Source organism: Porites lutea, chromosome 1 (genome assembly GCF_958299795.1).
Source record: "Porites lutea chromosome 1, jaPorLute2.1, whole genome shotgun sequence".
Lineage (NCBI taxonomy): Eukaryota > Metazoa > Cnidaria > Anthozoa > Scleractinia > Poritidae > Porites > Porites lutea.
In genome coordinates, this window is record NC_133201.1 from 48,174,042 (window position 1) to 48,190,001 (window position 15,960).

The 15,960-nt window shown below is 42.4% G+C and overlaps 1 protein-coding gene and 1 pseudogene across 1 annotated transcript in view; both read left to right on the forward strand.

Annotated features, from left to right (window-relative positions):
* Positions 1–15,960, forward strand: part of LOC140953347 (CUB and sushi domain-containing protein 1-like) — a 71,238-nt gene that overhangs the window by 35,013 nt on the left and 20,265 nt on the right. The window contains exons 9-10 of the mRNA XM_073402837.1: positions 675–842; positions 3,373–3,540. Of these exons, the coding sequence (XP_073258938.1) occupies positions 675–842; positions 3,373–3,540 (336 nt within the window). The remainder of the gene's footprint in view (positions 1–674; positions 843–3,372; positions 3,541–15,960) is intronic.
* LOC140932706 (uncharacterized) lies at positions 10,560–13,985 on the forward strand (annotated as a pseudogene).

Below are 15,960 nucleotides of genomic sequence, written 5' to 3' on the forward strand. Positions count from 1 at the left end.
TCTGCTACGCTTCATGTTGACAAATCCCTCAAAATGGCGGCAAAACTTGGAGATTGCCGAAAATTAGGTAAGTTCACGGAGTTATAAAGTTTTAGTAAAGGTCGGGCCGCAAAGTTTTTTTCTGTAGTCACCTTTTCTATGGCACCTACTTCCTAGCTATATTAGTTGGATCAGTTAAGAACGCCTCACTTTTTCAAAAATGTACCTTGAATTTGATCGGTTTTCGCGTGTGTGACTTAAGCGCACCGATAAGGTGTCGTTCAAGTCTTCCTGTTTGCTTGATTGAAACGTGATGTTCACGAAAATCGCCTCGATGGATAAAATAGAGTTAATATACATGGCTGTGGTATTTGTTTTTTGCCGAGTCCCGTAGTTTGTTGTAAATTGTCCGCCAAAGTTGCCTCAAATTAACGTCTTGAAAAGTGTCACGACAGGCCTTCGCTCGAGTGAAATTTAATTTCCGTAAAACTCTGAAAAATAAAGAGATCCGATCGAACGGATTGTGGTTTTAGTATAGGTACATGAATGTCTTACAACACACAAGAAATGAGCTAAATCTGTGTCTCAAGCAAAATCGACCGGACCGCTCTTACAGACACTCTCTTAAGTATTCGCTGTTTATCGTAAAATCAGTTTCAGAGTAACAGCTTAGTCACTTTGTACTTGTATCATAGCACCATGCAATGAGCCAGTAACACCACAACATGGCCGGAGATTAGGAGGAGTTTTTATGCATGGACACTCTGTGAGATTTTACTGTAATAGAGGATACCACAGGGTTGGTGCGTCATCAATTACATGCAACGATGGCAAGTGGGATAAGCAGCTCCCTCTATGCAAAGGTGAGAATTATCTGATCGACTTGAGTATACTCTCATCTTATAATTTGGTGCTTACACATGAATGCGACGCGTATCCACCATCTTTTCAGTGTTGTCTTTTCAGACTTCCTTACTTTTGACTGTCTCACTGACAGGATTTAATTAATGCTTAAGGCGGTTGTGCTTTTTTTATGAATGATAACAGTAATTTAAAATACAAGAACGTCGTTTTCAATAACAAAAGTATTCTACATTGTCGTCGCGCCATAAACGTAGATGGCACATTGGCTTTTTTGTTTAACTGTTTAAAAAACATTACTGACCCCTACTCGAGCAGGAGGTGAATGTCAAGTCTAACAGATGATGAATATCGAGAAGTGTTGGGTATTTTTCCCTATTTTATTACCCGTTTTTTTTTAAACCTGAGTTTAAAACCTCAGCCTTTATTCTGTAATCTCTAGTTTTATTTACGGCATGAAATTTGCTGGCAGTTATGTGTTTAAGGCGAATTCTTGTTTGCATTATTTGCCTCATTAAAATATGCTTTTCATTATCTGATAAAGCTAATAAAATAAAACTCTGAATACTGAGAGAACCAAAATTATAATTATGTTGTGAAGTATTATGAAAGTTATTTTTAATACGGATTTGTATTTATTCATCTTTTAAGTTTCGTTTTTGTTTCATTAAGTGGGTCAGGGTTAGTCTTGAGCGTCACGTAGGTGTCTTCCTGTTTTGATCTTTTGCTTTTGCTTATGCTAGAATTTATGCTTAGCTCGCGAATTTACCTAATAGTGCCTTTTAGGAATATTCTTTGCTTGCCTTTGTCAGATGTTAATTTTACATGGGTAGGCCTTTTAGGACTAACCTCGGTTCATTAGTCCCCTTGAAGTTCCTGTTTGGGTTTGTTAACAGGCGTTTTAGTTTTTCATTGGTTTGTAGCTTCTTGTCGATCACAACCATGTAGGTTCAGTTGTACCATATTATTACCCACGCCGAGTTCACCTTGATATTATTCCCACGGTCCGATCAGCTAACCCAAACATCACCAGCTTTAGTTATAAAAACGGCGGCTATTTGACTGGTTAGAGAGAAGAGGTAGGACTAAGAGGAGTTAGGGGAGTTAGCAGAAGTCAAAGAAGAATACAGACCAAGATGTAAATTAGATTCCTGGTACCTCATCGTGTAGCCAGAGAGTTGCTGGAACACACCCCCAAAATTACAATAATCCATGAAAATTTGAACCCGAAAACCGAAAGGTTTTGGACAAATTCTCTTTGAAAAAACAAAACAAAAAACTAAAACAACCAACAACAACAACAACAACAACAACAACAACAACAACAAAGAATAATGAAAAGAATATATCAGCTCATTGAAGTTTTCTCACACAGCAATTTTGCAGTTAATGAGTGCTGAGTAGTGGTGTCTGAGGAGGATTATACCTGTTTTTTGGGGGGATCAAAAGTGGGGATCAAAAATTAATAAATCGCCCATTAACAAAATGCACGGAAACGACTAACTATTGAAGTCTCGGCGATTCAAGCGCCGTTAGTCAGTTAATTATCCGAGTTAACAAGCCCACATTTGCATACAAATTAGTTCAGCTCAGTAATAACACCATAAAAACGCAAAAAAAAAAAAATAATAACTTAACAAGAGCTAACAAGGAACAATCTAAACACGCAACTTATCAATAAACACTTCCAATAAAAACAGACACGTTTCTTAAGACACAAGAAATCAACTTTATGACCCTTTACTAAAATAAATGCAGAAAAATTAAATTAAATATTCGATTAAAATAGTCAAAGAAGGCAATTGAGGAAGGAAAATAAAAAAAAATTGTGGAGGAGGAGGAAAGTGGAAATGAAAGGGCTACGGGTAAGTTAGACATTGTGCTCTTATTTACCACCTCTTTCAAATTATTAAACTTACTAGTGTTCTTTATGCGGCGACGTCTTTTCTCGTTGCTTATACGCAAAAATGTAAATAATCAACGTTTAACAGAGATTCGCCTGACGAGAAATGTCGAACATAAAAAATGGAGTAAAACACTTTTACGCATTGATTTTCCTTTTTTTTTTCCCAGCGTTCTATTTTTAGCCAAAAGTAATCCCTTTTACACGATCTTAATTGTTATGCCTTCTTAAGAATTATTTAAACTGAATCAAAAGATTTTATAAGAACCAGCTAATGTTCTTCCTTAGATAGCAGCATTACTCAAGAGATGTTATGACTACAAAATGTTTATGATTTTTTTCCTTACACGTTTTCTTGTTTTTTGTTGTTGTTTTTTCTTTTTCAAAAAGCGGACGAAAGCCTTTGTACAGAGAATTGGAAGGCAAGCGTTGCATAATTCTCCACAGGATCAAAACTACACTAGAACTTTTGGCAAAGTTTCACGGTTATAAACAACGAAGTTTGACGAACTTCTTTTTCTTTGAACTTCTCTATATTACTGAAAATAACGCCTTTAATCAGTATATCGGAAAAAATTTGACTTCCTCAATCTATAATGGCGCATATTTTTTATCGTTCTATTTTCAAGCCCAATGTAGTGACCCTGGGTCACCAGACCACGGAAGAAGGCGAGGAAACATTTTCAGACACAACTCATGGGTGCAGTTTTTCTGTAATGTTCATTATACGCTTCATGGTGAAGAATGGATCCAGTGTATTGATGGTTCTTGGGGTGCTTTACTGCCTAAATGCCTTGGTAAGCCTGCAACTTTAGATGGAATGCTTTTCATAGGCCTTTGTATTTCAGTGATGATTTACTGAAATCCATTCGGTGTGTTCTAGTGACTGAACTCATTAATTTTGAAAAAGTGCATTAAATCGCAAAATGACGAGTTCACCACAGGTGGCCCAAACTTACGTTACGAGGAAAGGGTGTAATGTAATTTGCATTCTTATGCGCGCCTTAGGTGAGCGTTGTACGTTCACTGAAATGAATATAAAGGACTTAGCTATGAAAAAACAAAAACTCCGCACTGACGTTTTTTTTTATTCTTATTATTGTCTTCCTGACATAACGGTAGGGATCGGGTACGGAGACCGGGAGTAATTTTTCTCCAGCCACCCGTCAATGGCTCAAATAGTGAGTAGGGAACTTAAGATAGAGACGTTTTCGGGGCAACGGCAACTTCAACCGGACGTGACGCCATGATTTTTTAGATATCGCGTATGCTCTTGCTCATCACCTTGCCGTGGTCCCGTTGGTGACGTGAAACTGGCCTGTTTGGCGTTGTGGCGAAAACGTGAGTATTCAAATTTCTTTTCAATCAGGTTTGTTGCATTAAGCAACCAGAATTTTGCAGATTATTGTTCTTAAATTGTCCTTGTTTTCTTTGAGTCAGCATTTCAAGCTCGATTGTTTTTCTGTTTTTTTTTTTTGAGTCACATGTTACGCTCGATTTACAAGCTCTGTTATCTAAACTTACATCTTTATAATGTTTCTATGTTTGATGTCACAGAGACAAATCCAACATGGCAAACAGCAAACCGTGAGTGAGCTTTACATGGATAAAATTGTCCTACAAGCCAAATAAAAGTATCCAGACGAAAAATATGAACTCCGATATTTTAATTGTTTTTTTTAGCTCACTTTTTTCGTTAGATTATCCTATAATATGACAAGTATTGAAAATTATTAGAATAGTTATGTCTACTGTAAACATATGAAGACGATGTTAACGCCGTTGTAGGACCCTTATTGTTTAATATCTTCATAAATGACTTATTTTCTTTCATCGACGAGGCGAAGCTGTTTGACTATGCTGATGATAATCAGTTGTATTTTGCTGATACTGATCCAGCTGTTGTCGAACATGTTCTCAATAAAAAAACTTGTGGTTTGTGTGTGAGTGGTTTCGTAATAACAAGATGATCTTGAACTCTGAAAAATGCAAGGCGCTGGTTCTCTCGCGAAAACCTAACGTCAAGTTATCACTATTTGCTGAAGGTGTTGCCTCACCACTAGTTGATAGAGTAGATCTATATTTGGGCTAACATTAAACGATTCCCCAATTGGAAAACACATTACGAAAATTAGCAAGAAATAGATGTTCTTTGTAGACTAAGTAATATATTATCGTTTCGGACCAAACTCTGCCTTTATAATTCGTTCATAATGTCTCTTTTCATTACTTTCCCTCAATATGGCATCCTTGTTTCAAGTCTGATAGTAAAAAACTGGATAGGTTGCATGAACGAGCACGTCGTTACTTGTACAGTGACGAGTCTTCACAAACTAGCACTCTTTGTGATCGTATTGGTTACAGCCTTGTGGATCGACGGATCCAGAACTTGTTAATTATTGTATTTAAGACAATAAACAATTATCCACCTGAAAATCTGAGAGACCTATTTAGGTTAAGGGACAACATCAAAAAACGGAGAGGGGTTATGGCAAGAATTCAGTAAAGTACTTGGCGGCTATTACTTTGAACAAGATTTCTGATACCTTAAGATCTTTAAGTACATTGTCAGCGTTAAAAAAAAACAGTCCGCCAGCTAAGGTTCTCGCTAATTCTCAATAACATCTGTTTCCTATAATGTAATAAGGCTTTTTATTACGTATAGCTGTATTACGTAATTTTAAGCTTTATACTGTAAATAAGTTTTTGAATTTTCCTTCCTTTCTCTATTATTCTATTTTTTTTTTCTCGGCTTATTATCATATTTTTGCTGTGAGATCTAATCAACCTCATCCCTCATCAAACCCGAGATTAAATAAAGCTTCATTCATTCATTCGACAGCTTGCATACGTAATCCCTCCACGGCGTGATCCGTCACATACGGTTACTTGGTAGCATTTCAAGCCGGTGGAGATTATTTTTTGAACACGAAATTTTGGAAACCATTTTTTACGACACGAATTTTGCCTTGCACTCACCTTCATCCGTGTTTTCGAACTTGAACGGATCGTAATTGTCTCAAGAAAAGTCGGGATTTTTGGACTCATAATTTTCCCACAAAACGAGAAATTCTTCATTCGATAACATGTTGTCTGCATAGCAAATAAGCATTTATTCCCTTTTTGTTCTTTATGTGAAGCCATATTTTCCTCTTCGGTATTCTTCTATTTAAAAAACATGTAGATCATGTAGATTGATGAGATTAATAATGAGGAAGCATGAAGACATGGATGAAAGTCACACTATGTAGGTCTAAGACATTGCGTCACCTTTACACAGATATCTTCCAATGAACTCGGAATAGTGCACCGGGCGCTTCTTTTTAAATCCAGCTTTTCTATTTTGTTAAATGTTACTAAATTCTTCTTGCCTGCTTTTGTCTGACAGTCTGGATATTATTGCAATTTCAAACCGTTTATTATTTTATATATAATTGTTATTAGGGACGACTTAAAGAAATAACTGAGTTGTATATCTCTATAAACAGTTGTCAAGTGTGGTGATCCTGGAACACCAGCGAAGGGAATCCAGAAGGTCAAGAAAGGCTTTGTTTACGGTGCATCGGTGACATTTGTATGCAATAAGGATAATATTTTAGATGGATCTGATACTACGTTGTAGAAGGCACAAGTCTAATAATTGGACCCAAGCGTAATAAAAGTCCCATCCGTAATAACGTTTTGAACCCAAGCGTAATAAAGGTCGTATCTGTAATAACATTTGGATCCAAGTGTAATAAAGGCCGTATTGTAAAAGTTACCTTTGTACTCAAACTGGTAATATACCAACAACAAATTATGGCCAATAAGAGGAAAAGGGTGTAAACTCACGTGACCAGCGGCAACCAACCTCTGCCATTTAATTTTATCTTCATGCCTTTCACGTCACTGTTAACTGAAACTGAATTTTACACCTAGTAGTTTGGCTAGAAAAGTATTTACTATTAGCTAAACGGCACTGGCCATTAAAAAATAAGGCCATTGTCACTTAGAATTTTTAACCAAGTATTGCTTTACTGCGCTCTTACGAGAGTGCTTTTTGTTGTTGCGGGCGACAAGAGGAGCCCTCAATCCTAATATGCAGGTTGTTATTACGCACGCATCGCATGTATGTAGTCAGCTTTCGTTTGGACTTCCACTAAAAATGAATGGAATGCACAGAACGCAATTTGATCACGTTCGTTTGGACATTCTATCACTCGTAATCTTATCACGTGAAACGTACGCAAAGCACAGCGCTGGCGGAGCAAAAGCGTTTTGGCCTTCGATCGTTAGGGACCTTAAGCATCGACAACGAAACGGACTACGACGACGCTTCGCAACCGAGGCAGACTGGGCCAAGGGTTTCGTTTTCGGCGGGGAAAACGAAGTTTAAGCAGTGCAGCTTCCCAGACGGACGACGACTTTTTCTTTGCGAAGAACTTTGTCTTGTTACAGTCTTGTTAGGGCATTCTGTCACGTTATCCGCGAGATATGACATTTAAATTAGTTACATTCAAGGACTGTTTTTTCTTTCGTGATTGTAACATTGATTATTTTATTGCATGATCATCGTATATCCGTTTTTTGGCTAGGCGTACAAAGCTTTATTCAGTTTTATTTCCTTTACGTCAGAAGGCATGCGTTAGATTATTCTTTTCCTAAGCACGTTTATTCAGTTGTAAGAAGTCCATCACAGTGTAAGGAGCTTTTGGAGAACTTTCGGAGTTATTACAACTGTAGGAGATTTGGAGTTCTTTTAACCCCTGGAGTCAAGATCAGACGTAAGTCACGCTTGTAATTCAGTAGTTTGTTTTTCTTTCTTTTTTCGTGCACGGAGCATTATCTTAGTTTTCTTTTCTTCTGACGTAAAAATCGCACGTTTCTTTCTAGTTTTCACCGCAAGTGCTGTAAATAGTCGGACTAGCCTGATTTTAATAAACGTCATTGAATCTTGCTGACCGCCTAGTGCTTCACTGTGGTTGACCTGGCGAACTCCAGTGCCTAACGCCACGCGTCTACGACACTGGGAACGCGACAGTGAAAAGTCTGATCCATCAACATCAGAGGCTTAAGAGGTAAGCCGTATGTAACCGTATTTAAAACCGAAGTCACGAAAAGATGGCAAGCAAAAACATTGACGGAGTCACGGAGAGTGGAGTTAGGAGAAGTAAAAGAAAAATACAATTGACACCTAAGGCCCTTCAAAACGCCATAGAAGATAAACGGAGAGAAATCCTTAAGTCGCGTAGAAGGCTCTTAATTATCATGCGATCAGTTGAAGCGACTACTAATGACACCGATATCAAGACCATAGCGAGCGACCTCACGGCCGCCGCGGGAGAGTTTGGAAGCCTTTTACAAGGCCTACTTAGCCTGTATGAGCAGGATCTTCACGGCGAATTTATAGATGGAGACCAACTCAAGGAGGAAAACGAGACCTTAAAACGAGCCCTCCTACTTATAGATAGTTTAAAAAATAGAATTGCTAGACAATCCGACGAATTGTTGGAGACAAGATCTGTTTACTCTCGTCATTCTTCGCGCCGCTCATTAGTCTCTAGTACTACCAGCAGCGTTGCAAGATTGCAAGCACTAGCCGATGCGAGAGCCGCAAGTCAAGAAGCTCAGTACACGCGCCTCATAGCAGAAAAAGAGCTCGAGCGCAGAACGCGTGACGCCGAGGCGGAAAGGATTCGGCAACAAGAAAAAGCGCGATACGAAAAGGAGTTAAAGATTCTAGGAGCAGATAAAAAAGCCGCTGTAGCAAATGCGAAGCTAAAAGTATTTGAGGAAGCCCTATTAGAACAGGAGTTGGAGAGAGATTCCGAATTGCCATCACTTAAAGTTCCCGGAATAAAAAACGAAGAGCGCACTTCACAATGGGTTCATTCCTCTCGCACGCTTAATCCCCCACCCGCGGATTATCGATCACGCCCCGGACGTACACAAGAATCGTCAAATGCCTTAGAACAATCAAAGCCTTTATCGCCTTCAGTAGTACCGAAAAGTCAATCTTTCAGTCAAGATCTGCCAAATAAGAAAGCGCAACAAGATACTGCCTTTAATAGAGAGCCAATTAGCACATCAACCCCCTTAATAGACGTCACCGGAAGCCAGCTAATTGAGACATTGACATCGGTAAACCAGCAAATTGTCGCCGGACTCGCGTGTCAAAATCTGCCTAAATGCCACCCTGACGTTTTTAGCGGGGACCCCACGCTTTTTCACCCGTGGAAAGCAGCGTTTAAAGCCATGATAACGGATGTCAGCGTATCCCCCGTCCAAGAGATAAACTACCTGCGTAGTTTTACAAGCGGAGAGCCTCAAAAACTTGTTGACAATTATCGAAAAAGGAAACATCATGACCCCTGTGGGCTATCGAAAAACCTCTGGGCGGAATTGGAGAGGCGTTTCGGCAGCGCAGCGACAATTACTAATGCATTACTGGAGCGAATGCACGTGCTTGCCGCGTTCAGAGAAAGTGAAAATGACAAGCTTCAAGAATTTGCCGACCTCTGCGCCGATGTAACCAGCCAAATATCCTGCCTGCCTGGCCTCGTGTGTCTCAACTTCCCCAATGCAATACAACCGATCGCAGCTAAGCTACCACCGTCGCTTCGCGGGAAATGGGAGAAAGAACTAGCTAAATTCTCGGAGAACAATGGAGACGCCTATCCTGGCTTTCACGTTTTCTCGGAAGTTGTTCAAAAACATGCTAGGATAAAAAACAATCCAAACATTAACATCGGAGCTAGACTTGTCAATCCTCCTATCCAAACGCCGAGTCGCGCAGGACAGAACAAAAAGGCGCTTAAAACACACACTGACCCCAATGATTCAAACGCACCAACAAGAGAAAGGGAGACAAAACGGTGCCCATTCCACGACAGAGACGGACACAGCTTAGAGGAGTGCAAAGCCTTCGCTGCAAAAACATTAGAGGAGAAGACTGAATGGATCCTTCAGGCTGGACTTTGCTATCGCTGTCTGTCCGAAGGCCACAGAGCAAAGGATTGCAGACAAACGATCAAATGCAGTATATGCAAGGACAAACGTCACAACGCACTCCTCCACAAAGAGAAGCTGAAGAAACCCGAAGGTGGAGAGTCGGTCGACACGAAATGCACGTCCCTGTGTGGAGCTAGCGAGGGCGGCGTCTCATGCAGTAAACTAGTACTGGTTGATGTCGTCAGCAAAGAGAGACCGAAAAGTATTTGTAGAGTCTATGCGATTATTGACGATCAAAGCAACTCGTTCTTAATCACCAGCGAACTTGCCGATGAATTAGGAGCAACCGGCCCAGAAGAAAAATATTACCTAACTACATGCAGCGGCGAGAAAGAGGCAAAGTATGGACGACGCGTGACAGGTGTAGTCCTTAAATCCTTAAAGGGAACGGAGTCAGAACTGCCCACCCTCATCGAATGCAATAACATCCCTCGCGATAAACAAGAGATTCCAACACCGGAGATGGCGAGGAGATTCCCACACCTCAGCGATATCGCGAACGAAATCCCGCAGCTCGATGAAAATGCCGAAATTCACCTGCTTATCGGACGAGATGCCCCAGAGTTGCTTAAAGTGAGGGAGTTCAGAAACGGGCCGAAAGGAGCCCCGTGGGCTCAAAAGACATCTTTAGGCTGGACGATAATCGGACAGATGTGCCTAGACCTTGTCGGGGGACCCGTGCACGTGCGCGCCTGCCGCACCAGTCTCCTCGCGGCCGATTCGAGGGAGAAGTCGACGGAGACAAACAATTACGAATTCCTGCCATGCCCTAACCAGTTTACAGTAAAAGAGAGCTTTCTCGAGCAAAAGAGAGACCTAGCGGACAACGTGTTCTTTACGAGTCGGGAGGATAACGATGTTAGCTTATCCTGCGAAGATCGCAAATTCTTAGATATCATGGAGACTGGCGTACATAAAAACGAACAAGGGAACTGGGAAATGCCCCTACCCTTCCGCCGTAAAGATCTTCATTTGCCAAACAATCGGAGTCAAGCAGTCAACCGCTTAAATGGCCTCATCCGCACCTTAAAAAGAAAGCCTCAGATGGCAAAGGACTACGTGGAGTTCATGGGGAAGATCATCGAAAAAGGCCACGCCTCCCCGGTACCAATAGAAGAAGTTAGTAAGCCCCAGTCCGGTCGGGTGTGGTACCTTCCGCACTTTGGAGTTTACCACCCGAAGAAACCAACTCAAATCAGAGTGGTCTTTGACTCTTCAGCCGAATACGAAGGTGTGTCGCTGAACGGAGAGCTGTTATCGGGTCCACATCTCATTTCGCTTTCGGAGGGAGACAACAGCTGTCATGTGTGACATAGAGCAGATGTTCCATTCCTTTCACGTTGATCCAGAGCACAGATACTTTCTTCGTTTTCTCTGGTACGAAGACAATACACCCGGCAAACAGATAATGGAGTACCGAATGAATGTTCACCTCTTTGGAAACGGACCAAGCCCAGCAGTTGCTACGTTTGGTTTAAGAAAGACCGCAGCTGACGGCGAGGAGGAGTTTGGAGAAAACGCAACCGAATTTGTGCATCGTAACTTCTACGTTGACGACGGCTTGGCATCACGGCCCACTACCAAAGAAGCAATCGATCTTGTCACCGCGACTCAAGAAATGTTAGCCACCGCTAACCTAAAGCTTCATAAGGTCGTATCCAACTCAGTTAAAGTCATGGAGGCGTTCCCAGCCGAAGACAGAGGAAAGGGAGTACGAGATCTAGATCTTCGGCACGATAGCCTTCCCGCACAACGCTCTCTAGGAGTCTACTGGAACCTTGAGGAAGACACCTTCACGTTCAAGGTCTGCCTTCCCGAAAAGCCATTCACGCGAAGAGGAGTACTATCGGTCGTGAATTCAATTTATGATCCACTAGGCCTCGCAGTGCCAGTCCTACTTGAAGGGAAGTTATTGCTTCAGCAGCTAGTACTCTTGGGGAAGAAAAACAATAAGGAAAAAGCATTAGGATGGGACGACCCTCTACCAGACACGCTGTTGTCGCAGTGGCAACGTTGGAGAAATTCGCTTCCTCATTTGGAGAACGTTTCAGTACCCCGCTGCTACCACCCACCTGGTTTCGGGACAATCGTAAGAAGAGAAATTCACGCCTTTTCGGACGCCAGCAAGGACGCGATTGGAGCTTCAATTTACCTAAGACTCTTTAACGATAGAGGAGAAATCTGCACGGCCTTGCTCTTCGGTCAATCAAAGGTAGCACCTGCTCAGACCACAAGCATCCCCCGCCTAGAGTTGTGTGCCGCTGTCCTTGCCTCGCAAGCAGTAAACAAGATCGTAAAGGAGATAGACATGGAGATTAACCAGATCACCTTTTACACGGACTCAAAGGTCGTCCTCGGTTACATCCAAAACGAGAGCCGGAGGTTCTATGTTTACGTCGCTAACCGTGTACAAACAATCCGGAAGATTTCCAGCCCCAAGCAGTGGAAGTATATCGATACGAGCGAGAACCCTGCAGACCTGAGTACACGTTGCCTGAATGCGCAAAGTCTCAAAGGATCGGATTGGTTAACCGGACCAAGCTTCTTAAGAGACCCAAACAGAACAGCAGCAGAAGATGAAGAGGACGAGATTCCACTAAATGAGAACGATCCGGAAGTACGAAAGAACACCGTGAGCCTGAAAACGCAAACCAGCAAACACCATGGTCTTGGAGCAGAGAGGTTCTCACGATTTTCGAGCCTTCATTCCTTGCAACGTGCAATCGCAAATTTGATAGTAGTTATCAAGGAGTTCAAACGGAGAAAGAACAAGAGTCAGGAAGAGATTGAGTCGAAAATATCAAGCAGCAAGAACACAAAACTGATGCGGCAGCCAACAGCAAAGGAACTTCAGGAGGCCATGACAGTAATAATTTGCGCCGTACAAAGTGAAAGCCTTTCAAAAGAATTGAAGTCAGACCGAAGGATTGCAGAGAGCAACGAACCGGAGACTGTTCCAAAGAGTTCGAAGCTGTACCGTTTAGACCCCTTTGTGGATAATAATGGTGTTCTACGAGTCGGCGGCCGTCTTCGACGCGCTACTTTAGAGTTTGGAGAAAAGCACCCCGTTCTGATACCGAAGAAAAACCACGTTGCTGATCTGATAACACGTCACTACCACAGACAAGTCCACCACCAAGGTCGTCAGATTACGCACGGTGCCATCCGCCAAGCTGGGTACTGGTTGATTGGAGGCCACAATACTGTAGCACGGGAGTTAAACACGTGTGTTACATGCAAGAAATTGAGAGGACCAGTGATACAACAGCGTATGGCCGACCTACCAGCAGACAGAACAGAAGTAGCCCCTCCTTTCACAAACGTTGGGTTCGACGTTTTCGGCCCCTGGATGATACGTTCTAGGAAGACACGCGGAGGCGCAGCCGACTCCAAACGCTGGGGACTGGTGTTCACTTGTCAAAGTAGCAGAGCGATCCACATCGAACTACTGGAGTCCATGGATGCTAGTTCCTTCATCTGCGCCCTGAGAAGATTCTTTGCACTTCGCGGTCCTGTTTCCATTCTCAGGTGCGATCGGGGTACCAATTTCATTGGTGGAAAGTCGGAGCTGGGAGACGCCCTGAGAGAGATGGACCAACGTCAAGTGAAAGGCTACGTAAACAACCATGGGTGCGAGTGGATCTTCAACCCACCACATGCCTCACATTTTGGTGGCGCTTGGGAGCGCCAGATAGGCACCATTCGCCGTGTATTAGAAGCGATGTTTGCGGAGCTTGGCAGTCATCAACTTACACACGAACTACTCGTAACGCTTATGGCGGAGGTGACCGCGATAGTCAACGCCCGCCCTATATCTGCTATCCCAACAGATGCAGATGAACCTCAACCGCTGTCACCCTCTATGCTTTTGACTATGAAGACACGCCCACTTGGCCCGCCACCTGGCAACTTTGTTCCACCTGACGTCTACGCACGACGCCGTTGGAGACGTGTCCAGTACCTCGCGGACCCATTCTGGATACGATGGAGGCGCGAGTACCTTCAAAGCATGCAGACCAGGACCAAGTGGGAGGAGCCGAAGAGAAATCTACGCACAGGGGACATAGTACTTGTAAAAGAGGAGGGAGCTTACAGAAATGACTGGCCCATCGGAAGAATTTCAGAAGCCATTGAGAGTGATGACGGACGAGTAAGAAAGGCCCAAGTTGAGATAGTGAGAGGCGCTGCAAAGAAGACGTTTCTGCGACCAATTAAGGAGCTTGTCCTTCTGGTACCCGCACCAGCGGAGTAGTTTCCCTAAACACAGAAGATAATTAAACAGGAGCAAGGATCAGAGATCCTTGGGCGAGGAGTGTCACGTTATCCGCGAGATATGACATTTTAATTAGTTACATTCAAGGACTGTTTTTTCTTTCGTGATTGTAACATTGATTATTTTATTGCATGATCATCGTATATCCGTTTTTTGGCTAGGCGTACAAAGCTTTATTCAGTTTTATTTCCTTTACGTCAGAAGGCATGCGTTAGATTATTCTTTTCCTAAGCACGTTTATTCAGTTGTAAGAAGTCCATCACAGTGTAAGGAGCTTTTGGAGAACTTTCGGAGTTATTACAACTGTAGGAGATTTGGAGTTCTTTTAACCCCTGGAGTCAAGATCAGACGTAAGTCACGCTTGTAATTCAGTAGTTTGTTTTTCTTTCTTTTTTCGTGCACGGAGCATTATCTTAGTTTTCTTTTCTTCTGACGTAAAAATCGCACGTTTCTTTCTAGTTTTCACCGCAAGTGCTGTAAATAGTCGGACTAGCCTGATTTTAATAAACGTCATTGAATCTTGCTGACCGCCTAGTGCTTCACTGTGGTTGACCTGGCGAACTCCAGTGCCTAACGCCACGCGTCTACGACACTGGGAACGCGACACATTCAAAGACGTCCGTAATTTGCATTTTATAAGGTATGACGATGGTTTAATCGACGATGGCGAATTCATTGTTCTTTACGACCTGAATTATTTGATTGTGGAGGCTTTCTCTTCGTCGCGCAGCTTTTGTTTTCGTTTTGAAATGAAGTTAAACATGTATACCGATCTCGAACAGCTCTTGACTTGCAGTTAAGCTAAATTTCGGCTGCTGAAGAGAATTCAGTGGTGCTACAATGTTCTCCCAAATTTATCCTCTCTCAGGGCTCCTCATAACCACATCATGTTCCAGCTGAGTCCACTGGAAAATAGTTGCCCTTACTAGCGGCTAAAAACAACATGGGAAATTATTAAATCTTAGTACGAAAAAATGAACATTTATCCTATAGTACAACCTAGAATGCATGAGTAAACATAGGACCGTAAGGGAACGAACAGCAGCTAATCTAAAAGGTTCGGAAGATAGCAGAGGAAAGCTTACTTGTCTTTCCGACTTGTTGTTCCGCCATCACTCAGGTTTTCAAACAAACCGAACCTGCAAAATAAATTCAAGTTAGCAGGCGAAGAAACCGACAAAGTGTTTAACATTTGGATTCTGCTAATCCACAAAGAATATATTTCTACTTGTACGGAATGACAAGGGGGGAAAAGATTGATTTACATGCAAAAAGTATAGTTTTATACTTACGTTTTAGCGACGACGGCAAACCTCACTGAATTACGTCGTCGACGAAGGCTGGACGACGTTTTGACAACCTTACGCATGCCCAGAAGGTTCGCGCGGGAAAATTTCACTTCCGGTCGGTGTCGTCGTCCCATTTCGTCGTCGATGCTTAAGGTCCCTGTTGTCGCCCGCACTCCGTACAGACTAAGTGCAGACAGTCATGAAATCCTATCAATAAAATCCAGCCGTGAGTGAAATACTGAAAATGACAAGAAGACAGAGGGGAAAAATAATAACAGATTCCACTGGGTTAAAAACTGTTTAGCCTGACATTTTATACAAGCGGACGCGAATAACATTTATTTGTTCTAGAGCGATTATTTTTTAAAAAGCACGTTTCATAGCCAGTTATAAATAACCGAGAGCCATTGCTCCGGGCCACAACCAGAACTGGGTATACGATGACGTCATTCAAATTTTCAACATGGCGCCCAAACCAAGGGACACGATCCAGGGCCACTTTTCAGCTCTTTGCTACGCCTAGAAATGACCTTTTCCCTCAGTACCTTAGGAGCTGAGCCTTTGAATGATGAGGAAGCACATGAGTGTGAAAAAATGGCAACCGATGAAGTTTGAGTGTTCTCTAGAGGTAAAACGGCTGAAAACGGGAGTGTTTCAGCTCAAAG